General features: G+C 51.4%; 1 protein-coding gene across 2 annotated transcripts; it reads right to left on the reverse strand.

Moving 5' to 3' along the window:
• Window positions 1–3,979: 3,979 nt before the first annotated feature.
• NUAK2 (NUAK family kinase 2) lies at window positions 3,980–23,960 on the reverse strand. 2 transcript variants are annotated; one of them, XM_074034258.1, is made up of 7 exons: window positions 23,570–23,960; window positions 13,895–14,015; window positions 10,801–10,952; window positions 10,377–10,437; window positions 8,100–8,219; window positions 7,139–7,271; window positions 3,980–6,463 (listed from the first exon to the last, which is right to left on the reverse strand). In XM_074034258.1, the coding sequence occupies exons 3-7, from the start codon at window positions 10,911–10,913 to the stop codon at window positions 5,400–5,402; spliced, it is 1,491 nt and encodes a 496-aa protein (XP_073890359.1). In that variant the 5' UTR covers window positions 10,914–10,952; window positions 13,895–14,015; window positions 23,570–23,960; the 3' UTR covers window positions 3,980–5,399. The 2 variants fall into 2 exon arrangements, with proteins under 2 accessions (XP_073890359.1, XP_005540652.3); XM_005540595.5 differs by having other exon boundaries at window positions 10,377–10,442.
• Between the last annotated feature and the right edge of the window lie 669 nt (window positions 23,961–24,629).

Below are 24,629 nucleotides of genomic sequence, written 5' to 3' on the forward strand. Positions count from 1 at the left end.
CCCATCAACTTCCTTGGACCCTCCTTGGGCAGATAAAGTGAGAGGCGAGACAGTGATCCAGAGCTCTGGATCACTGTCTGGAAACAACAGTCCCCTGCAAAGCACAATCCCCACACTCCAGTAGCGCTGCTAGAGGCGGACTTCAGCTCTTCCAGTCAGAATCTGAAGCCTGCTGACTGATAGCCCACACATGTCTTGAGGGCAAGGATGGACCTAGGACAAAGGAAGAGTCCTGGGTCTTAGCTGAAGAGCCTGGGCACTTCTAAAGTAGGGGAAGGGCAGTGGGTGGGAATCACATAATAGACAACAGGGTTGATTTTTTGGAAAAGAGAATAGATGTACAGGACATGGCTCAGAGAGCAGGACCAGGACCATTGAGTGGCGGCTACTGAGACACTAGATTCAGCTTGATAAGGCAACCACCTACATAGGCCATTCATTCAGGCTGGGCGTGGTGGCTCACACCTGTAATCCCAGCACTTTGGGAGGCTGAGGCGGGCGGGTCACTTGAGGTCAGGAGTTCGAGACCAGCCTGGCCAACATGATGAAACCCAGTCTCTACTAAAATTACAAAAATTGGCTGGGTGTGGTGGCGTGTGCCTGTAATCCCAGCCACGCAGGAGGCTGAGGCAAGAGAGATGTGGAGATTGCAGTGAGCCGAGATCGAGCCACTGCACTCCAGCCTGGGGGGGACAGAGCAAGACTGTTTCAAAAGAAAAAAAAGTATGATGTTCATTCGGTCATTCAGTCATTCATTCAGTATTTACTGAGAGCCAACAGTGTATACTGCTCCAGGCTCTGGAGATACATCTGTGAACAAAACTGAGATTTTTGTCTTATGGGGCATCTATTCTAGTGGAGAAAGACAGACAAGTATAGTAAATAAGTAAATGATATAGTATATTAAACAGCCATGGCCAGGCACAGTGGCTCAAGCCTGTAGTCCCAGCACTCTGGGAGGTCAAGGTGGGCAGGTCACTCAAGTCCAGGGGTTCCAGACCAGCCTGGGCAACATGGCGAAACCCTGTCTCTACAAAAAAATCCAAAAGTTAGACGGGTGTGGTGGTTCACATCTGTAGTCTCAGCTACTCGGGAGGCTGAGGTGGGAGGATTGCTTGAGCCTGGGAGGTCAAGGCTGCAATAAGCCAAGATTGTACCACTGTACTCCAGCCTGGGCAACAGAGTGAGAACCTGTCTCAAAAAAGAAAGAAGAAAAATTAGTCAGGAATGGTAGCACACACCTGTAGTACCAGCTACTTGGGAGGCTGAGGTGGGAGGATTGCTTGAGCCCGGGAGGCACAGGTTGCAGTGAGCAGAGATTGCACCACTGTATTCCAGTCTGGGCAACAGAGTGAGATGCTGTCTCATAAGTAAATAAATAAATAGACTTGGCATGGTGGCTCATGCTTGTAATCCCAGCATTTTGGGGGGTAGAAGCAGGCAGAATCACCTGAGGTCAGGAGTTCGAGACCAGCCTGGCCAACATGGTGAAACCCTGTCTCTACTAAAAATACAAAAATTAGCTGGCCATTACTTTTTTTTTTAATTTTTAATTTTTTTTTAAATTTTTTTAATTTTTTTTAAGTAGAGACGGGGTTTCACCATGTTGGCCAGGCTGATCTCGAACTCCTGACCTCAGGTGATCCACCCACCTTGGCCTCCCAAAGTGCTGGGATTACTGACATGAGCCACCACGCCCGGCCTCACTCTCTTCTTTCTTAGCTTTCTCTCAGGGCTTGTGGAGACTAGGAAAGGGCACTTTGGAAATTGGCATATTCCTTGTGCCTGCAAAAGAACCTGGCATATAATGGATGCTCATATAATAAATATGGCAGATAATAAATATTTATAAATAAACCTGGCATATAAATTTATAGTTCCTACACTTAAACATTCTTTTATCCAATTCTCCAAACCCCATGCAGTTCACGTGAGTCTATGGGATGTCAGACCTGGGTTTGAGGTCTGATTTCCCCATTTGCTATCAAGTTCTTTTTTTTGAGACAGAATCTTGTTCTGTCGCCCAGGCTGGAGTGCAGTGGCACAATCTCGGCTCACTGCAACTTCCGCCTCCCAGGTTCAAGGGTTTTTCCTGCCACAGCCTCCCAAGTAGCTGGGCCTAGAGGTGTGAGCCACCATGTGTGGCTAAATTTTTGTATTTTTAGTAAAGTCAGGATTTCACTGTGTTGGCCAGGCTGGTCTCGAGCTCCTGACAAGCGATGCTTCTGTCTCGGCCTCCCAAAGTGCTGGGATTACAGATGTGAGCCACCTGCGCCTGGCTTACTTGATGTTTTTGTCTCCATTTCTTTTATAAAATGAGAATGATAAAAATAGTACTGAACTAACAAGGCTATCGTGAGCGTTACGTGAGGTAAGACACCTAAAGAGCTTGACCCATAAAACTTCATGAATGGTAGCGCCTATTATTATCTCCCAAGATGCAATTCTTTTTTTTTTTTTGAGGCGGAGTCTCGCTCTGTCGCCCAGGCTGGAGTGCAGTGGCGCGATCTTGGCTCACTGCAAGCTCCGCCTCCCGGGTTCCTGCCATTCTCCTGCCTCAGCCTCCCGAGTAGCTGGGACTACAGGCACCGCCACCACGCCCGGCTAATTTTTTTGTATTTTTAGTGGAAACGGGGTTTCATTGTGTTAGCCAGGATGGTCTCGATCTCCTGACCTCGTGATCCGCCCGCCTCGGCCTCCCAAAGTGCTGGGATTACAGGCTTGAGCCACCGCGCCCGGCCAAGATGCAATTCTTTCCATCATCCAAACTCCCTTTCAACAGGATCTGAACCAGTAACCATTTCTGATTGAATTTATTGCATGCTACCTTACCCCTAGTCTGTAACCTCCTTGAGGCTAAGATCTCTTTTTCTTTTTGTTTTTGTTTTTTTGATTTTTTGTTTTTTGCACCAGGGATACAGCAATTACCTCTGTCTTCTACTAAGCTTAGCACACAAAAGGGCTTGATTCATGAGAGGAATGAATAAAGGAGCACTGCTAACCCCACAGCTGAACTCTAAGCTTCTGGAGATAAACCCGCCCCCTGGATTTTTTCCATGTTTACCCAGAGTCTAGCCCAGAGTTTCAGCACTGAGTAGGACCTCAGAGACTTAAGACCTAAGTACTCCAGTGTCGCCTAAGCAATGTCTTGTTTGCTCTCCCACCTTGACCCCATAGTTGCCTTGCCCTCCCCATCTCCTTTGCAGACTCGTGACTTTGCCAGCTCAGCTCTCCAGGTGCGGGAGGGGAGGTCCAACGCTTCACTGGGCAGGCACCGACAGCTGGCAGGACAGGTGTGTTGTGGGGCCGGAGCCAGAGCTGGGGATGTTTGGAAGCCTCCTGTGACTACCAGAGTGGGTCGCGGGTAGGGGAGGGAGGCTGCCTGAAGCCAGAGCCAGCCGGCTGCTGGCCGGCACTTTGTCCTCACCCTCCCTTTCATCCCCAGCCCTCGGAGCCTGGGAGTTTCTCAATGGAGCAGGCGTGTGGGGAATGCTCTGCAGGGGGCTGAGGGAGTTGGCGTATGGTGGGGGTGGACATTCCAGGCATTCTTTGCTTTCTCTAGGAGTCAGGCAGTGAGGACGGAGCGGGGAGAAGCTGCCCAGCACCAGAGTAAAGGGGATTTCTTAGGAGGGAGAGAATAAAGGCAGTGGGGGTGTCTTTACCCAGCAGGAGCAGGGCTCTAGCAGACAGGAGCAGGGGTGGGAGGAGGCAGGTGGTGGGGGCAGGGTGGGATAATCTGCCAAATCCACTTCTACTTTAGTGCCAAAGGCCAGAAGAACAACTGGGACCCTGGGCCCAGGGCCTTCCCACCTGTGTGCTTAGGGTCAGGCCAGAGCTACTGAGCTCACGTTTGTTTTGATTCGGCAGTTTTTCTACTTCCCATCCCTGGCAGCCTAGGGGAACCAGTATTAGGAGAAGGCTCAAAAACCTGCTCAGCACCATCCCTCCCCACCTCAATCACCACAGAACACAGCAGGGCCTGCTTCCAATCACCTTTCTGGTTTTAATGGTACTTTTTGGCCACGAAGGTCCATTAGGTAGAGACCATTAGGTAGAGAGACTCAGAGTGTGGAGTGGGGTGTGGAGGGGCCGTGGGAGGAGGTGGAAATCGTTGCAAAAATGTCTCTCTGTACACAAAACTTAGATGTCATAGTGGATTTTCCCAGAACATAGAATTCACATTATTGAAAACAGCAAGATTCACTTTTCCTAAAACACAAAGCTGAGAACATAAAAAATAAATATGGACACTCTAGAGTTCTGAAGGCCCAGAGAACACATCCATAGTCTGGACTTTAGAGCAGCTTAGAGGCAGAAGTTCTGAGTCTCTGAGGTCCAAGGTGGAGTCCAGAAGAGCCTGGACCCCTTGAGATGAAGTCCACACAGCAGGCGGAGGCTTTTCAAGTCTTTCAGATTCACAGCAGCAACTCCAGGAGGCTCAGGCCAGGTTTGGAGGATGAAAAAGGAAAGAGAACCACTGAAGAAACAGAGATTGTGTTCTCTTACTCCTAGGCTAAATAAGAAGGGTTAGGTCGGGCATGGTGGCTCACACCTGTAATCCCAGCACTTTGGGAGGCTGAGGCGGGTGAATCACCTGAGGTCAGGAGTTTGAGACCAGCCTGACCAACATGGAGAAACCCTGTCTCTACTAAAAATACAAAATTAGCCGGGCGTGGTGGCGCATGCCTGTAATCCCAGCTACTACGGAGGCTGAGGCAGGAGAATCACTTGAACCAGGGAGGCGGAGGTTGAGGTGAGCTAAGATCACGCCATTGCACTCCAGCCTGGGCAACGAGAGCGAAACTCCGTCTCAAAAAAATAAATAAATAAATAAAAATAAAAATAAGGAAGGGTTACTCCAGACCATTCCCAGGATGCCTCAGGCACCTTAGGGATGCCACCATCCAGTTCTGGTGGTTGGTGGGAATGGGAATGTGTGTGTAAAGAGGTCTGACCCCACTTGGCAGGGAATGAGTAGGGAAGGAGCTGTCCTTAGAAGGCACCATGTGTACAGAGTATTCATGGGATGCAGGAGATGGGCCCTGGGAGAGTTCACTTGCCAGGTCTCTGTGGCCCCACCACGTGCACAAGAAACAGGCAACCTGGACTCCGTCATGCACAAGAAATGGGCAACGTGGACTCTGTCTCGGGCCTTCCCGTTCCCCTCTCTTTCTCTATTATCCTCTTGGTTCAGCAGGACTGAAGACAGACACTGAACCCTTGACGCACTTCATTTGCCTGCTTCCCACATCCAGCCCCGTCCAGGGCTCCACTGCAAACTGTCTCAGCCTTCTGAGTGGGGATGCAGGTCCTGGGAGGTGGGGGAGAAGGCATCTCCCCTTGGGGTACAGCCAGCTGCATCTGAGAGCCTGCCCAGGCTGGGGCAATGCCTACCCCACTCAGGTGAGCTTTGAGCAGACCCTCAGTGCCTGTCGGTAGGTCGCTGTCACCTCCTGGCAGTCCGTCAGGGAAAAGCAGCTGTCCCCCAAAGGATCCTGCCGCCAGCGCCTCAGGCAGCTTCCAGGGCCCTCAGAGGGGGGCTCCTCAAGCCCCATGAGGTTGTCCACAGACACACAGCCCCGCAGCGGGGGCTCTGGGAGCCGTTCAGGCAAGTCCAGCTGTTCAAAGGACTCAGAGGACAGGATGCTGTCCTCGCTCACAGCCCCTGAGGGTCGGCTGGCCTGGGCCAGGGGGCGAGGTGGGGCGAGTTCATCCAAGGAGCCGAAGGTGGTGGGGGCCGCGAGCTCCAAGGTTGCCCGGGAGAACTTGCCGTTGAGTTTGAGGATACCTTTGCGATGGAGGAGCAGCCCTGAGGCTTGCGGGGGCTTCTGCTCCTTGGGATCCCCGCTCACAAACACGTCGCCTGCATCCAAGAGCTCCCCAGATTCACTGGGCTCGGGGGAGGAGTAGTAGCCAGACTCGCGCTGTCGGGGTTTCTTGAGGATGCCCTTCTTGGGGAGCAGGGGGGGAGCCTGCCCTGGGCTCGCAGGGATCGGGCTGAGCTCCTGAAGGTCCCCCTGTGCCCCCTCTGCAGAGGCTGACACCTTCTTCTTGAGAATGCCCTTCGGCAGCTTGAGGTTGCTCTTGCCAGGGCGAGGGGCAGTGTCATCAGCTGGGTCACCGTGGAGAGACTGGGCCATGTCATTCTCCTTGCGGGACTTCTTGAGTGAATGCTGGCGCTCCAGGCCAGGGGTGGTGCTTCCCCCACCAGGCGCATGCTGCTTGAAGAAGCTGCACACCTTGGCCCCATTCTCCAGGAGGGGGCGGGAGGAACGCCGGAGCCAGTCAGCCATGGAGGCCCGGGCAGAGTCACTGCCAGGGTGCCCACCCTCGTGCGGAGCCTCCTGCTCTCCCACACGGGAGGCGTAGCCCCAGTTGACCCACCAGTGACTGGCCACATCCTCCAGGGTGGCCCGGCGGGTGGGGTTCACCATCAACAGCCACCGGATCAGGCCACAGGCGTCTGGAAGACAAAAGGCAGGTGCTTCAGTTTGGCAACTCCCAGAATAGGCACTCCCTGTCCCCTGTCCCCAGCTCATCCCCTTTTGAGCTAAGACACTGCTTACTCCTGGGTTGGATGCGTCCCTTCCAGCCTACGGCTCTGTACATGCCTTGGCCCAGGACAGCTCCCCAGTCCACAGTTCCTGGACTGACTCCTCCAGCTGCCTCTCTGTCCTCTGACCCCTCAGGACTGTGACCCCTTCATGAGCCCTTGTGAGTATGTTGGTATCTATCCTCTCTCTCTCTCCATTGCAATTCAATCCTCTGAGGGTAGAGACTGTGTTCAGGGTAAACTGGGGCTCTCACACCCTTCCTCCTGCCTTCTAAGTCATAGTCAAGGACAAAAAGGTTTCTGAGGATGAGAACAAAAGCAATAGGAAATGAGACAACTGTAGCAAAGGAAGGAGCTTAGGAACCACTTCCCGAATATAATCGAGCATGCCCCTATGGGAAGAAAGCTATCCCCTCCTTCCCCAGAGGTCTCGACATTGGACATACGGTGGACGGTCCCCTAACCTACCATGGGTCATGATGGACTGTTGCCCTTTTGACTTTAGTGCCACTGTGTAGTTCTTGCCTTAGGAATGAGTGAAGGACACCCCAGGCCTGGATAAGAACACCCACCCCTCTCACTCACCAGAAGGTTTAGGTGGCTCCCGGTAGGCCCCGTTGCTGATCTGTTTCACCAACATCTTATGGTCATGCCCGTCAAAGGGCATAGTGCCATGCACCAGGATGTAGAGGAGAACACCCAGGGACCAGCTGTCCACCTGAGAGAGACAGGGGAGGTCAGCAGGGATGCCCATACCAGATGAGAAAATGGTACATGCTGGAGAACTCAGAGGCCAGCACACCTGAGGATGACCCACCTCTCCTACCCAGGGGCCAAGACGGGGATGCTGCAGAAGGGGGCTGAGATGTTGTCAATCGCTTTCCCTGGGAGGGACAGCCACAAGCACAAGAGCTATAGCCAGGTCATCTCTTCTGGGCTGGGGAAGGGGTGGTTGTGACAGATACCATCTCTGCGTCACTCTTGGGAGGCTGGACTGGGTGCCGGGAAAGGTACCAGGAACGAGGAAGGTGAAGGAGGCAAAGAACTAACCTAGGAGGCAGGAGACCTAAGTTCTAGTTCTAGGGTTTTTTTGTTTTGTTTTCTTTTTCATTTTTTTTGAGATGGAGTCTTGCTCTGTTGCCCAGATTGGAGTGCAGTGGCATGATCTCGGCTCACTGCAAACTCTGCCTCCCAAGTAACTGGGATTACAGGTGTATGCCATAAAGCCCCATTATTTTTGTATTTTTTTTAGTAAAGACGGGGTTTCACCACGTTGGCCAGGCTAGTCTTGAACTCCCAACCTCAAGTAAGTGGTCCACTTGTGGACCTCCCAAAGTGCTGGGATTCCAGGTGTGAGCCACTGCGCCCGGCCTAGTTCTAGTTTTGCCACTCGTGGCTAGACACCTGGCAAGTTACTACTTTTTGGGAGGCTTGAGTTTTGTGCTCTGAAAAGGTGAATAATGAGAAAACTAGCCCATTAATCTCCCAGGATCTAAAGTCATAGTAAACACCCGAGGCAGGCCGGCAGGGGAGAGTGGTCACTTACCTCTGGGCCTGTGTAGGGCTTCCCATTGACAATCTCCGGCGAGGCATAGAGGGGGCTCCCACAGAATGTCTGCAGGAACTTGCCTTGATGGTAGAGGTTGGAGAGGCCGAAGTCAGCAATCTGCAGGATTGAATCAAACACGGGCACAGGTCATGTCAAGGCCTGGGTTTTTCTGTAGCTCTTGGCCCACCCTCTTCGGACCCTGGGGAAACCCAGGCTCCAGTGGAGGAAAGGGTCTCCATGATCCCCACCCCACACTGAGCACTGTCAGCATAGCTCAGGCCCTGGAAGAACGAACCCTGAGGAGCTGTGTCAGTAAGGAGCATCTAGGCAGAGGTGTGTGGGGGCTTCAGGATCCTCACTGCTCCCCAGACCGCTTTGCTCACGTGGCATTCCACTACAGAGATGCTCTCTCATGCCCATATCCCTTGGGAAGTCTTCCATTTCCTTCTTCTAGAAGCCTAGAGTTTCCAATGCCTCCCTGGAGCCCCTGCTCATTAGATCTGCCTTCCAGACAGACTGTACACTCCCATGCCGACCTCCTTGCCCCCACCTCTCCTGCAGCTGCTAGCCCAGCTGAGAGCCTGCATGAGGTTCTAAGGATGTTTAGTGATGGAAAGGAGGGTCAGCCAGATGGAAGGGGAAAGCCAGCATCTTGTGATAATGTCATGGCCCTCAGGAACAAGCAAGCCCTGTAACCAATGAACCACATAAGACTTGAGCTGCCCTTCCTAGCAAAGGGCTTATTCTTGTGTGCACACCTGGGCAAGAACTTGGTGGCAGAAACCTGGGGTCAGCCCAATATAGCTCAGAAGCAATAATGAGGGCAGAACAAACGTCAGGGCTGTGGTTACAGCCCAGGACTCCCTGAACCATCTGATATTGAGGGCTTGAGAACCCGACCCCATCGTCTCATTCCCCGGAGACACCCTTTCCCACCTATCCTCAGTAAGAGGCTGAGGCCATGCCCTCGTGCTCCCCACCTCTTCACCCCATCAGAGGTTATGTGTGTTCAGGGTGGGGAGGGGCTGTTTATGAAACCCTGGCTCCTTTGTTTATGGTTTTATTGGGCTCTTATCAAGCAGTTGCCAGTTGAAGCCCATAATGAAGCACGTGATTGGTAGAGACAGGAAAGTTCATGCCTGTCCATGTTTGTGCCCGATTATGTGGGTTTACTGGCTGTGGCTTCCCTCCCTTCTGGTCAGCATCAAAGACCGCCCCACCTGCTCCGGGAATTGACTGGTAAGAGGGAATGAACTCAGTACCAGGGCACCTTATGGTACAGGTCAGGAGCCACCGGAAGAGACTATGGCCTGGGTTCAGGAAGATTCTGAAGAGGGTCAGAGTACAGCGTCACCTTCCCAGGTGCCTGCAGGGGCCAGCCTCGCCGGTGCCATGTCTTTCCTCCAGCCCTGAGATCTCAGTTTATCCCATCAACATGAACTTTTCCATGCCTGAATTTAACTACTTAAGCAGCTGCAGAAAGCAGGAAGCTGGAGCTGGAGTCCTTCATCTGTGGGAAGTTTCCAGAGGGCTATCTAATTGTAACAGTTTTTTTTTTTTTTTGAGATGGAGTCTCGCTTTGTCACCCAGGCTGGAGTGCAGTGGCGCGATCTCGGCTCACTGCAAGCTCCACCTCCCAGGTTCACGCCCATTCTCCTGCCTCAGCCTCCCGAGTAGCTGGGACTACAGGCGCCAGACACACCTGGCTAATTTTTTGTATTTTTACTAGAGACGGGGTTTCATTGTGTTAGCCAGGATGGTCTTGATCTCCTGACCTCGTGATCCACCCGCCTTGGCCTCCCGAAGTGCTGGGATTACAGGCGTGAGCCACCGCGCCTGGCTAATTGTAGCAGATTAAAGCATGCATGTGTGTGTGTATGCAAGTGTGTACACACATGGGCAGGGAGAAGAACTCAGGCCGGGCCCATCCCAAGGTTGTATTAAACCTGACCTTAGATCTAGACTCCTGTCACCCTTATGACATCAAAGGAGCACTGATCTGGGAGTCAGAAGATCTTGGTTCTAGTCCAGGCTCAGCCACACACTAGTTGTGTGATCTTGTGCAAAGCACCCCTCAGCTGAGGCCCCAGCTCTCCATCCACACAATGAGGTGTTGGAATGGATGACGGCTGAGGTCCCTACCAGTACCAATGAAGGTCAGCCTTGCTCAGCTCCTTCAGGAATCCACCAAGAGCTTAGAGCTACTTGGCTGGGGACAGTGCAGAAAAGCTGGGGTGGGCAGGGAGGCTTCTAGAAATAAGAAGTGGGACTCACCTTGATATTTCCATTGGCATCCAAGAGGATGTTCTCCAGCTTGAGATCTCGGTGGACAACTCTACTCTGAAAGAAGGAGGGGGCAGTCAGGGGAAGGTCACGACGGAATGGAAGGTGATGAGGGGCCTAATCTGGAGACTGAGGTAAACACAAAGGGAGCCAAGCGGGCTTGAGCACAGGTAGGCTGGGAATGCCCATCTTTATTGGTGTGGGCTGCAAGAAATCACAGGCCCTTCTATCCCCGGGTAAGGGACTCAAAGTTAGAGACACCAGCATTTCCCTGAGAGTCCAGAATCTAGTTTTGCCTCTGTTTCTGTCTCCCTGTGTGATCCTGGATAAGTCATGGAACCTCTCTGGTCCAAAACAGCCCCAGAGCCCCAGCGACCACCCGCTGAGAACACGGCTGGAGCAGGTAGGTGCTCACCTGATGGCAGTAGTGCACGGCAGAGACGATCTGCCGGAAGAAATGCCTAGCCTCGCGCTCACTGAGCTGCTGCCGCTCGCTGATGTAGTCATAAAGGTCGCCCCTGCTGGCATACTCCATGACGATCACGATCTTGCTGCTGTTCTCAAACACTGGGCAGAGCAAAGAAAGGAACGTCAGGCCCTCCCAGAGTGCACTGCTCTCCACTGGGGGTGACTCACTCCTCCCCCACCCCGGGCCCCACACCAGACAGGACCTGCTCCAGGGATATCTGCTATTGGGGCTATACGGTGGCAAATAAGGGCAGAAGAAGGGCCTTGGAAGTTCTCAGCATCTTCCAGGAGCCATGAGTTAAGGCCAAAGACACTGGCTCACCCTCTGCCTCCTTGGAAGTTCAGGCTTTTGGGAATTCTGAAAAATTACCCTGCCCTTTCAGGAAGCCAGAGATGTCACTAGATGGGAATGAAAAGCCAGGCTCCTTGGTTTAAGAACCTGGTACTTTTTCACCTTGTGGCGTTGGGCAAATGTCTTCTAGAGACATGAGTAAGAATGCAGGTTTGCTGGGTCATCTTGGACAAGTCATTAAACCACTGTGCCTCAGTTTCCTCATTTGAAAAGCAGGATAATAAGGCAACCTCACAGGGCTGGGGTGAGAAACATAAAAAGTCAGCAGCAGTTCCAGGGCTGGCTGAGCAAGCTGGTGTAGGTCTGACACATAAACAAGCACTCGATAAATGGTACCTATGGTTGGATATTATTGATTTATTGAGACGGAGTCTCGCTCTGTCATCCAGGCTGGAGTGCAGTTGCGTGGTCTCGACTCACTGCAACCTCCACCTCCCAGGTTCGAGCGATTCTCCTGCCTCAGCCTCTTGAGTAGTGGGGATTAAAGGTGCATGCCACCATGCCCAGTTAATTTTTGTACTTTTAGTACAGACGGGGTTTCTCCATGTTGGCCAGGCTGGTCTCGAACCCCTGACTGCATGATCTGCCCACTTTGGCCTCCCAAAGTGCTTGGATTACAGGCGTGAGCCACTGCACCCGGCCACAGTTATATTTATAATCAATGCCCTCATGCGTACATTTGAAAAATAAGGCCAATAATAATGTCTGTCTTGAGGATCAGAAGAGGGAATAAAAGTATATTAAAGTGGATCATGAACTATAAAGCACCACGGAGAGCTGAGATATTCATCACCATCTCTGACTTCCTTCCAGAGGATCCAGGGCAGGGCCTCATGAATAAGGCCTTCTACACAGAAGCAATCAATACATATTTGGTAATTAATTGACTGGCTGGGTTCCCGGCAGCCACCCCATCCCAGCTGGCTCATCTCTCTGGGTAGGAGTGGCCCTCTTGCCACTTGAAGACTAGGTAGGGCGTGGCTGGTTCACCAAACTGGCCCTTCTGCCTGGTGTGTGTTAGAACATGTATGTCCATGACACTGTATCTTTGTGTCAAACGGGTCCTATGAGTTTGGCTTGCTTGGTCTGCCCCAGAGCTAATATTGTCTAGGCTCTGAGAAGGAGTGAAGTGAAGAGGCTTCTCCCTAGAGGAGTCCCAGCTTCCAGGGAATTGGATACATGGCCAGGAGGACTGTCCTTTTTTCCAGGGGGACAGGAGTAAATGGCCCTTATCTGTGGAGGCCCAGCCTCCTGGGGATGCCTGGCTGAGACTCCACCCCTATGGCTCTCACCATCTCTGCAAGGGTGCATGCAACCTTTGTGCCATAAAATTGGGAGTCAAAAGCCAGCCAGGGCACATTTTGGAGAACAGCTAGGTTAGAGGTCAGTTCCCAGGACTGAGGCACACCCACTACCTCACATCCCTTGAAGCCTATAGCAGGAAGGGGATGAATTTGGGGGACCCCCTCCAGTCACACAGTCACTATGATGTTCTCATGTCTGTTGAATCTGAAGGTGCCAAAGAAGTCATATCCTGAGCTGCAGTGCTCAGTTCCCAGATCCAGCTGGAGATATAAGGCAGAATTCACACACACACGCACACGCACGCACATGCACACACACCAATCACCACACTCAGCCTAGCTGGAGATATGGGTGTAAGGCAGATTTCATACACACATACAAACATACATACACACACACACCCCAATCACCACACTCAGCCTGGCTTAACCAATACTTTGTCATCTCCCCACTCTACCCTGAGGGAAGCACACAGAGATACAATTAACCTTCTCAGCCACTTGCCTGGCTCTTCATGGGACAGGCTCAAGCCACAGGGCCATGTTAGTGGCTCTACCCTTAATCTTTCTATGACCACGACCCAAGAGCAGAGACTGCTCTATTTTTCCCCCACCAGGAATAGACAGACAAAGGGCAGAGCTACAGGCTCCCTTTCTTCCCTCCTGTTGCTATCCCTCGCTTCCCGTCTAACTGATATTATGTAAAGGCTCAACGCAGACAGGTGTGTGTAGGAGAGGGCTCCCCATCTTTCCTTCGTCACCCTCTCTTGCTCACTTTGTTGTCTGGGTCACGGGGAGGAGGGCAGCTGGAGTGGTGAAATCAGCACTGATGTCAGAGAAGAGGAGGCCAAGAAAGACAAGTAGCGGTAGGAGCCAGCCCTGTGGCAGGAATGATTCAGAGCCCAGGTCAGACTCTAGGAGATCTGGCTCTTGGGACGCATGAAGAATAGCACCCACACATCTGGGACAGGTGCAGGTCTAGGTATCTTTCAGCCTCCCCCAGATTGCTAAGGAGCTCATTGGGTTGGGAAGGTAGTATTCAAGTAGGGAAAACCGAATAATCACAACAAAAAACCCTGCAATTCCTTGAGTACCTCCCATGAGTGGAGCATTCAATGACATAAACAGTTTGATCTTTGCAACCACACTGTGATGTAGATGGGATTACCCCATTTTATAAATGAGGAACTGAAGCCCAGAGACTAAATTCAATGAGCTGTGCAAAGTCATACAGTTGAGTTTCAAATTCAGCTCCTGCCCACCTCTAGAACCTGTATCTTTTTTACTTCTTTATGTTATTTCTTCTGACACATGTACACACGCATGTGAACACACATATGCACACACATAGACCCCCAACTTCCAGCTTTAAGTGCCCACTGTACCTTCATGGATGGCAATGATGTGAGGGTGGTTGAGTGATGACATGATCTCAATCTCCCTACGTATGTGCATCAGATCTTGCTCATCTTTGATTTTGTCCTTCCGGATTGACTTGATGGCCACCTGGGAATAGAAGGCAGGAGAATGAGGAGAAAGGTTTGGCAGGAAAAGGTTTGGCAGAGGACACTCTGGGGGCCCTGGTCCTGGTGGTTTGCCTGTAGCTGCTATAAAGGCCACAGAGAACACCCAGAGAAGCCACTCCATCCTTCACCAGGGTAGGTGGCAGAGAGGCTGGAGAGCACTTTCTCTAGAAAAAGATCTTATCTGAGCTGAGTGCACATGGTCCATGCAGCAGGAAGCAATATGGACCAGTCACCTCCTTATTCATAGTCTACAGATAGCCAAGGAAGGTAAAAACCTGCATTTGCAAGGCTGATGCTTTATGAATTGTAAAGCAAATGTGCCAATCTGCACCATGCGCAAGGACCAGCCAGTTTTGCTCACCACTGAATTCTTGACACTGAGCACACTGCCTGATGCACGGTAGGCACAGAACAACTCCTTGGTGCATTAGTAAATGAATTGGCCCTCATGACAGCCTTGGGAGGTGGGCACAAAAAGCATCATCAATACCCTTTACAGGCGAAGAAACTGGGACCCAGAGAGGTTAGATGATGTGCTCAGTCATTCGGTCACTAACTGGCACAACTGGATTAGACTGTTGGCCATCTGATTCTCAGTTTGGTGCTTTTTCTGCCCCAGTACTGTAACTTGCTATAAGCAATCAGTCCCTAGCCACAAAGTGGAAACAACCCAAATGTCCATCAAGAAAAGTAGAGATAGGTCTGGGTGCAGTAGCTCAAGCCTGTAATCCAAGCACTTTGGGAAGCCAAGTCAGGAGGATCACTTGAGGCCAGGAGTTCACAACCAGCCTGGGCAACATGGCGAAACCCTGTCTGTACAAAAAATACAAAATCTAGCCAGGTATGGTGGCACATGCCTGTAGTCCCACTATAGGCGCGTGCTGAGGTAGGAGAATTGCTTGAGCCCAGGAGGCAGAGGTTGCAGTGAGCCATGAATGTACCACTGGACTACAGCCTGAGCAACAGAGTGAGACCCTGTCTCAAAAAAAAATAAAAATAAAAAAAGAAATGTAGGCATAAATTACATGTGGTATGTCCATAGGATGGAATAGAATATTATTCAACCACAAAAAGGAATGAAATTCTGACACATGCTATAACATGGATGATCCTTGAAAATATTATGCTAAGTGAAATAAGCCAGTCACCAATGGATCAATATTGTATGATCCCACTTAAATGAGGTACCGGGAATAGGCAAATTCATAGGGACAGAAAATATTAATAGAACGGTGGTTACCAGGAACTGGGGGAGGGGAAATGGGGAGGTGTTGTTTAATGTGTATAGTTTCGGTTTTGTAAGATGAAAAGAATTCTGGAGATTGGTTTACAACAACGTTAAATTTAACACTACCAGTACACTTAAAATGGTAACTTTTATCTTATGTATGTTTTACCACGTTTTTAAAAATTGGTCCCAAAATTATGAAAAAAAAAAAAAAAAAAAAGCCCCCAAACACCAGTCTATTCAGTTCAGACAAGAAATGTTCCTCCCCTGACAAGAAACAAACAACTCAACAGTGGCTTGTTATCTCAGGGCTTGCTACCTTAGTCCAGCAAGAGAAAAACACCACAGGAGGACCAAGCCTTCTGGGCAGTATGTGTGGTGGGCTCTGGAAGGGTGGAGTGAGGCAGGAGGAAATGGAAAGAGGGCTACTGAGGTGCAGCTAGCAAAGCTCTGAGCCCCTCTCTGCTCCACCCTCCTCAGCAGCAGCTCCTGGAGAAAACCCCAGAAAACACCAGGGAGCAGGGCCTGAGGCGCAGAGTTGGGGAGAGACGCTGCCTGGGGAGTCTGTCACTGTCCCCCTGGGCGAGTCCCACCCCTTCTCAAGAGCCCCGGGTTTTCTTTTTTTTTCTGTGAAACTAACAGGTTGAACTAAGAGATCTGAGGGGCTTTCCTGCTCTGAGTTTATGAAATGAGCTGTAGAGATGCCACGGGGCCCTCCGAGGCTGCAGGGCTGGGCGGGAGCAGGGTGGGGGTGGGGTGTCATAGGGCCAGCCAGTTCCTGGCAAGTGCTGCCCAAGGACGAAAATGGTAAATACGAGTCTTCCTCTTATGGGAGATAGGCAAGTTGTGAGAAATCTGAAGACCTAGACTGTGGTAAACAGCTCCTCGTTCAATTTCCCAGGAGGGTTTGCCTCCCCTCAAGATTCAAAGGGAGACAGAAAAAAGAAAACCCCTGCTCGATGGGAGGAGCCTCTAATCCACCCTTTCACAGGGCTCTGGAGGCAGACAATGGCTTCTGGCTTGCAGGGGCAGCAGGCCCTGCCGGCCTGTGTTCTCCATCCGACAAGAATGTGGAACAGCCCTAATCCCGTAAGAGGAGCTGCTCACAATGCCCTGGCCCGGTCACCCCGGCAACGGGCCAGGGATGGCGTGCCCTCCGCCCTGCTCCTCCCCCCTAGCTTCATCCTTGAAAGAGGGGAGGCCCTGCTCTCAGGCCCTCCCTGAGCAAGGCAGGGAGGACAATGGCAGGTGGGAGGGATGGTCACCATGGAGCCTCCTCCCCAGGATGCTGGAGAGGCCCATGCTGCAGCTGCAGGGGATGTAATGGGGTTATCCCCCTTCTGCTCCAAACCATACATCTCTCCCTAGTGAGCTAAACAAAAAAACAAAAACAAAAACCTGGGCTTGGAATTGGGCAGGGGGCCGGGGTAGGCGTAGAAAGGGCTTGAATTCTCCTTCAACTAGGAGGCATCTCTCTTTCCTGGATTCAACTTGGCTCATTCCCACACACCTCTCGCCTCCATACCCTTTTTCCTCTCCCTGAAGGGGAGATTTTATGGACAAGTTATTTTCTCACTAAAATTCTTTGTTTAAAATAAAACAATGGATAAAGTTCTATGAGCTCTTCGGAGATAAAGGTCCATAAAGAGAAAACGATCAATCATATATAAACACAAATCCCATATCTAGATAATGAAAACTATTTCAGAACTTAAGATGTATGCATAGGCACATCTTGGATGTTCAGTTGTGTACTCGCAGAGACAATAGTGAACTAAATCATCACAGGCTTAGGGGGCAGAACTCTAAAGATGACAAGGCCTAAAATAAATAAGGTTCCAAAAAAGGGAGAAAGGGGTCTTAGCGGGGCTGGGAGGAGTCTCTGCATAGGGGAGGGTGCACAAGTTGAACCCCAAGATCCATCTCTTTCAACTCCAGAAGCCCATGATTCTACATCAGAATTGTTAATCCTCATTGAACAGTTCCAGCCTCCTGCAAGTTTGTGCTCTGGTATCAGGGGGTAGCTTAGGGACCCACCAGGTATCCATATTAGGTCCCAGCAGATCACAGTACGGCTGGCACTTTCCAGGAAGCAAACAAGTTATGTCATCAGGCCTCCATCAGTCCCCAAGCAGGTGGCAGACAAGAAGAGCCATGCATCACTGCCCTGGTGTGGTTGGGCCACTACTCTCCAGCCTATCCTGGCCCCACAGGAGAGGGCTCTAGCTATCTGTTGGCTGGCCTGTCAAAGTAAATTACAGCAACCACTCAGGCCTGGACAGAGCTCAGCATACAGAAAGCGTCCAACAGTTGTTACTGGTGAACATAAATCACAAATATTTACTAGTTAAGTCACTGGGCTGATGATCTTTGACTGATGGGAGCAGTGCTCAGATAAGATTTTCTCCTCTTCTTCCTAGTCACGGGTGGAGTTCACTTGGTTATAAGGACTAATTTTTCCGGACCTTTGTTCTCATCTGCAAGATAGCCGGGCAATATTCTCTAGAATAAAAATACGTTGATTAGGCTGGGCGCAGTGGCTCATGCCTATAATCTCAGCACTTTGGGAGACTGAGGCGGGCAAATCACTTGAGGCCAGAAGTTCGAGACCAGCGTGGCCAATATGGTGAAACCCTATCTCTACTAAAAATACAAAAATTAGCTGGGCCTGGTGATGCATTGCTGTAATCTCAGCTACTCGGTGGCTGAGGCATGAGAATTGCTTGAACCCGGGGGGCGGAAGTTGCAGTGAGCTGAGATTGCACCACTGCACTCCAGCCTGGGTGACAGAGTGAGACTCTGTCTTAAAAAAAAATAAAAATAAAAATAAGACGACCAAAACCAAGGAAAGAGGGTAACAATTGCTGAACCAATCACCCAGAGGCAGGAAGGCCACATGCCTGAGATAGTCCTGGTCTAATTACTAACATTGCTCCTTTTACTCTCCAAAGTATCCAAGTTTAGACAGTACATTATATGGCCACCCTACTCAGAAGGGGAAGGAAAACCAGATTCAATGATAATAACGTCAACTTGAATATCTGGTTAGTGGAGAGGGCATCAAGAGCCCAGGTATCTAGTCCTTATTTGTCCCTATCGAGCTATGCAACTCTTAAGTCACTTGACCAGACAATAAGTCTGGTTAACTCATCTGGCTGGTTTTCATGTCTTCATCTGAAAAATGAAAGGATATTTATTCTTCAATCATCTGCTGAGTGCCTACTATGTGCCTGGCTGGCACTGTGATAGGTGTTAGGGATTCAGATAAAAATTGGACAGTCCCACAGTCCAGTGGGAGGACTAACAATTAAATAAACTCCATTCTATTGTGATAAATGGGGCAGTTGATGTCCCTGCCCGCAGAGAGGCTCCAAGAGCACTGGAAAGAACTTCCTTTGCCTATAGGAGGAGCAGGGAAAACCACCTCCGGGAGAAAACTGCTTTCGATTTTGAAGGATGAGTGAGGTTTGCTAAGCCAAGGGAGGTGGGCTACGGAGGGACAACAGGGGCATTCCAGGCATAAAGAAAGGTTTGAGCAAAGACCAGAAAGAGACATTCACGAATCTGCACATCAGGATCTCTACGCACCCTTCCAAACTCTAGAATTCTATGCCGAACTTCTTCAGAAACGGGCCACCTGCTACTATGCCAGGAAGGTGCTAGCCAAGGATTATTATAAGGAGCCCCATACTACAGCCACAGTAGCCTGCTTGAGCGTAATTTCTGATTCTGCCCCAGTGGTTTTCTTGCCCTGAGGTCCTGAATATTGGAAAAGGCAGCAGGGTTAATTCCTCGTCCTAGTTTGCAAACAGCACACACTGAAGCCCAGAAAGGCACACTGAATTTTTCAAGGTTCCACAACCCATCAAGACACAATCAGGATTGAAGATGGAAGGATGGTGCCTGGAGAAGCTTCTATCTCAGCCATGGAGATTCCCTGCCTGCCTCCCATCCCTGGAGAAGGGAATGCCCTATATCTTGCCCTAGGCCAGGCTGTGCAGTATCGCCCAGCCACCCCATCCCACTTACAGACATACAAATATGCCCACTCCTTTATCAACACCCTGGAGAGGTAGGTGCTGTGGCTCAATTGGTAAACACTGCCTCCCTCCCAGGGACTCAGATCAGGAATGATCTGGATTCAGGAGAGGATGGTAGAAAGGTCTTAGGAAAAGAAGATCCAGAGATGCTGGTTCCAGGTGGAGGGAGAGAAGGTGCAAGCTGGGCATCTCTGGTCACAGTTATCACCTGGAGCTGGAGCCAAGATCCCTGATTCCTCTCTGGTGTTTAGTGGAGCAGCTGCTGTCTGGGAGGCAGGGCAAGGAGCTGGAGGATGACCCATTTAGATAACGGAGGAGAGGTTGGGCTGGGCTGGCCCAGGTTGGGCAGAGTGGGGATGGGCCTAGGGGTGGCTTACCATCCCACCACACCAGCCAGAGAACTAGGCAGGGATCAGGAATAGGCTCCAAAGGGAGCCTGAGCCACCTCCCCATACTGTGCTGCCCCCTCCTTGCCATCCTCCAGCCCCCTCTACCAGGTTGCTGGGCAAAGAGCTTCCCTGCCCAGCCTTCTTGTGTGGTTTGGCTGGGGCTCAAGGACAAGAGTGGCCTGCAGCCTCCCTCCCTGCTACTGAGCGGGCAGGTGCAGAGGGAGCAGGGAGGGCAGTGTCCCGCCAAGCAAGCCCTTGGCAGCCAGCCAGGCAGGAGTCCTCTGGAGCTGGGGCCGAAGGAGAAACGAGGACTTTGAACAAAGCAGCAACCAAAGTGGTTTGGCTTAGGGAAGCCCAGCACAATCCTTACTCTTTCTTAGGGTAGGACAGACCTCCAGGACACAGGGATTTCCCAGGAAAGGGAAGGGCAGGACTTCATCAAAGCCAGCCCTGCTGGGATAACAACACTGTGTGTGTCAGATACTGTGCTATGCACTTTACATATGCTGTCTTACTTAATCCTAAGAGAATCCCACTAGGGGGCCGGGTGCGGTGGCTCAAGCCTGTAATCCCAGCACTTTGGGAGGCCGAGACGGGCGGATCACGAGGTCAGGAGATCGAGACCATCCTGGCGAACACGGTGAAACCCCGTCTCTACTAAAAAAATACAAAAAACTAGCCGGGCGAGGTGGCGGGCGCCTGTAGTCCCAGCTACACAGGAGGCTGAGGCAGGAGAATGGCGTAAACCCGGGAGGCGGAGCTTGCAGTGAGCTGAGATCCGGCCACTGCGCTCCAGCCCCGGCGACAGAGCGAGACTCCGTCTCAAAAAAAAAAAAAAAAAAAAAAAAGAGAATCCTACTAGGTAGGAATGATCATCACCCCCACTTTACAGATAAGGAAACTGAGGTACAGAGAGGTTGCACAGCTGGTAAGCAATGGAGCCACGATTTGGATGCTCGCAGCCTTGACTCTCAGCTAGGCAGCATCCCCAACAAGGTTTGAAACCCAGGAATACAGTATAGTTCACCCACCCCGAATCCTTCAACACAGTCATTGTACGTGAGGGTGGGGGTTGGTTCCCAGTGACTCTTCCCACCTGAAGCACAGCCTGGAGCACTGGGAAAGGCAGCGGGAGCTAACTTTTGGAATAACAAAGCACACTGAAGCAAGCCCGGGCTCATCTCAAGGCCAACTCCCAGTCTAGGACTCAGTACTTGGTCATCCAGGAGACCATGTTGCAGGCATGCCACTCACCAGCTACAGGATAAGTCACTTCCCCTCTGCGGGCCTCAGCTACTCTATCTGTCAGTGAAGGAATCAGACCACCTCAGTCATTTTCAAGCATTTTCAAATCCTGCACTGCACTCCAACACATGAAAAAGACAGAAGCACTCTAGCTCCAGAGCACCATCCACTTGGACTCATGCCCCTCATGGTGCCCCTTGAAGGTAAGACTTCCATGCAGATCATCCAAAGGCTTTGGTGGACTCCATTTCAGAGACCCCAGCATGTGTTTTTCTCTTTAGGGGGAGGGGTGGCCAGGGGAGCTGGGAGAGTCCCAGGAGGAAATGTCATTTGGATACCAGGAATGTACTGAAGAGCCAGAGCAAATATTTGTTTTTCCTTTGATGCCCTCCTAGTTAGTTCCATTAGTTCCGCCCACCTGCCCTTCCCCTCTGCCAATCCCATCTGGCCCCGAAAATCCCATCTAGGCAGGTTGGGAGCAGGAAGCATGCTAGAAAGGTGGAGAGAAAATTGGGATAGAAGTCACCCAGCAGGCTTTCCTCTGAATCTAGCTCCCACCAACAATCTCAATTCATTCTGGGGGAGGTCTTGGGCAAGCTCCCACACCCCTCTCCCCCACTGAAGTATCCTGAGGTACTAGGGCTCTCTCGATTCACGGAGGACAGTCAAGAGGCAGGGGTGGGGTGGGGTGGGGAAGAGGCAATGCTCCAGAACTGAGAAACCATTAGCACAGCAGGCAGCCGCTCTCCAAGAAGGAAGGAGATGCTGAGCAAGTTCCCAGCTGCAGAACTGGGTGGTCTATGGATCAGGGAGGTTCACAGCAGGTCCCATGCCTACTGATCTTGGCTTCCTACATAGAGCAAGAGGCATGACGCCAGGGAGTATCTTCTGATGTAATAAGAGCTGGAATCCCTGTCTAAATCCACTGAGGTTTGAAAACTGAAAGCTAGTTTATCTCATTCTGCAATCAAATGAGATCTCTCTCTTTCTCTCTCACGCATGTCCACACACACACCCACACACACACCCACACACACACCCCACAGTGACCTGGGTCAAAAGCCTGATGGGATCTCTGAACTTCAATCTCAGGTTTTCAGTTTCTGGGCCACCCCAGTCCCCACGACCCAGTCTCCCCACCCCCAAGAGGCATGAAGCACAAGCCACCAGCAGTTATTTTCCAGCTAAGGCCCTGAAAAAGCCTGGGTCCAACAGCTTCAAGCCTGGAGCTTCACCAGGCCTTCAGACTTTGTAGAAAGAGAAAGAAAAGGCAAGCCAGGAAGTACATGATTGCCCAATAGCTGTAACCTGGCAGCAGGCAACTGGGGACTGTGCCAGGCGATAGCAGGAAAAACATACTCGGTGCTATTGATGGGGCCATACTCTATCCCTTTCTCCAACATCCACTCTCCTTCACCAATGAAATGACTTCTTGAATTTCAAACCAGCTACTGACTGCAAAAGCAAACACAATCTGGGGAAGTAACTGCTGATGTAGCCAACAGGGCAAACCACACACACACACACACACACACACACCCTCACAACCAGCACCCAACTGGATTTGGCAAAACATAATAATGCCTAAACCACCTGCTCTAAAAGGTTGGTTAAAATATACATTATATGGCCCTATCCTAGCCCTTCAGAATTAACTACTCTGGGTGTGGAACCAGAGAATGTAAGTATTTTAAACAAACATCCCAGGTGATTCTTATGTACTTTAAACTCAAGTTTGAGAACCAGTTAACCACTGCTAACTAACTTTTGACAAATTTGCCATCCTTTCTGGGCTGGCCTTCCAGAAGTTCTCACTGCAAGTTCTATGTATCAGGAGCAATATAGTTCATATTTCGATCTTATTCAATCCTCACAGCAGCTTGTGAGGCAGGCTGTGTTTTCTACAGTTCTGCAAAAGGGGAAACAAAGTACAGAGATGAAGGAAATTGCCCAAGGTCACACAGATTGCTAAACTACTACACTCGCACCAAAGTAACAGGGCGTGTTCTTGAAAAGGCCCCCAAACCGAAAGGTGTCTCTGGTACAGTGGACGTGGTTTCACATTTTCCAGAATCAAAAACTCATCCTAATGAAACTTCAACTAAATTTTAGAGCTGGAAAGGACCTAAATGTCAAAATCCACCCGCTGTGCCAGAGCTCCAGTGCGCTGGGCTGCCAGATTCTTGGAGTTGGGGAACTCCACACCTCATCCATTCATTCAACCACACACATATTTACCAAATACCTATTAAGATGGGGTGCCTTCTACTTCCTCTTCCCATTGTACTCTATTGAACAGTCTGTTCCCAGCAAAATTCAACTAATCTTATCCCAGGACACGACACGATTCGTCTTTCCGCGCCAACTATCCATAGCCTCCCTTTTATTTGACAATCATCACAGCAGTGTGGTGTTGCTGGCTGGGGTTCGCAACTTTGCGACCACTGTCCCTGCAATCACGGACCGACACATCTGCCAGGGACACCACGCAGTAGCCACGCAAGCTCAGCGCGGTAAAGATCACGTTGGCCTCTCCGCCGAGCAACGAGCGAGCCCCCGCCCGCCCTCCTCCGCTCCCCGCCGGCGGCCAAGCCCGAGCCCGCCCCGCGCCGCGAGAGGGAGCCGCACTCACCAGGCGCCCCGAGCTCTCCCGCGCCTTCTTCACCTTCCCGTAGGTGCCTTTGCCCAGGGTCTCCAGGAACTCGTAGCGGTGCCGCAGGTTGTGCTTGTGGTGGTGCCGCTTCACCGCCTGCTTCTTCATCAGGGGCTTGGGCGACTTGATCAGCCCTTCCGCCAGCGGCCGGGTGAGCTCTGCGGCCGAGGGAGTGGGGCCGGAGCGCCGCGCGAAAACCAGCGACTCCATGGCGAGCAGGAGGTGAGCGAGGGCGGCAGGGGAATCAATAGGCTGTGCCAGGAGGGCTGAAGCGCGGGGCACAGGTCCGGCACCCGGACGGGGAGCCACATAAGTACCACAGCGCGCAGTAAAGCACAGCATTCCAAGTAGTTATAAACGCCCTGAGTCCGAGGCCCTGGACACGCCCCCCGGCGCCCATTGGCCTGCTCGACGGCGGCGCGTGACCACGGCCGTCCACATTGGCTCTCCGGAGTTCCAGGCCCCGCCTCCTCCCCCTAGGCGTGGCCAGGAGAGGTGTCAATGGAGCCCCGCCCACCAGGAATGGGGACTAGGGGATTCTAGCGGAGGCTGCCTGAGGCCCAGAACCTTACTCTGAGGGCCCTTGGAGCTGTACATGCTTCTGAGTGGCGCTTGGTCCTGGTTAATGCCCTGTTGTTTTATTGTACTGTGTTCTCAGTTGGCTCAGAGGTCACCAAAGTATTTCTTCATCCTGAGTAATTTGCTTGTCCCAAGCCAAAATCTATAATTGCTTGACCACTTCATTAAGTCCATAAAGGAGAAAGGGAGCTGGGATAGGACAAGGCAGAATCCAGCCTAGTGGGAGGGTTAGTGCAGAGCTGTTCTATGGTTCGAGTTCACTTGTCTTCAGTGAGATCAACCTTACTTGGATATTGGAATCCAATGGCCTGGAAACGTCTTTCTTCTTCCTCAAAGAGGGCTTCTTAGGCAAATCACCTGAGGTCCAGGAGTTCAAGACCAGCCTGGCCAACATGACGAAATTCCGTCTCCACTAAAGATACAAAAAGCCGGGCATGGTGGTGCACGCCTGTAATCCCAG

Source organism: Macaca fascicularis, chromosome 1 (genome assembly GCF_037993035.2).
Source record: "Macaca fascicularis isolate 582-1 chromosome 1, T2T-MFA8v1.1".
Taxonomy (NCBI): Eukaryota; Metazoa; Chordata; class Mammalia; order Primates; family Cercopithecidae; genus Macaca; species Macaca fascicularis.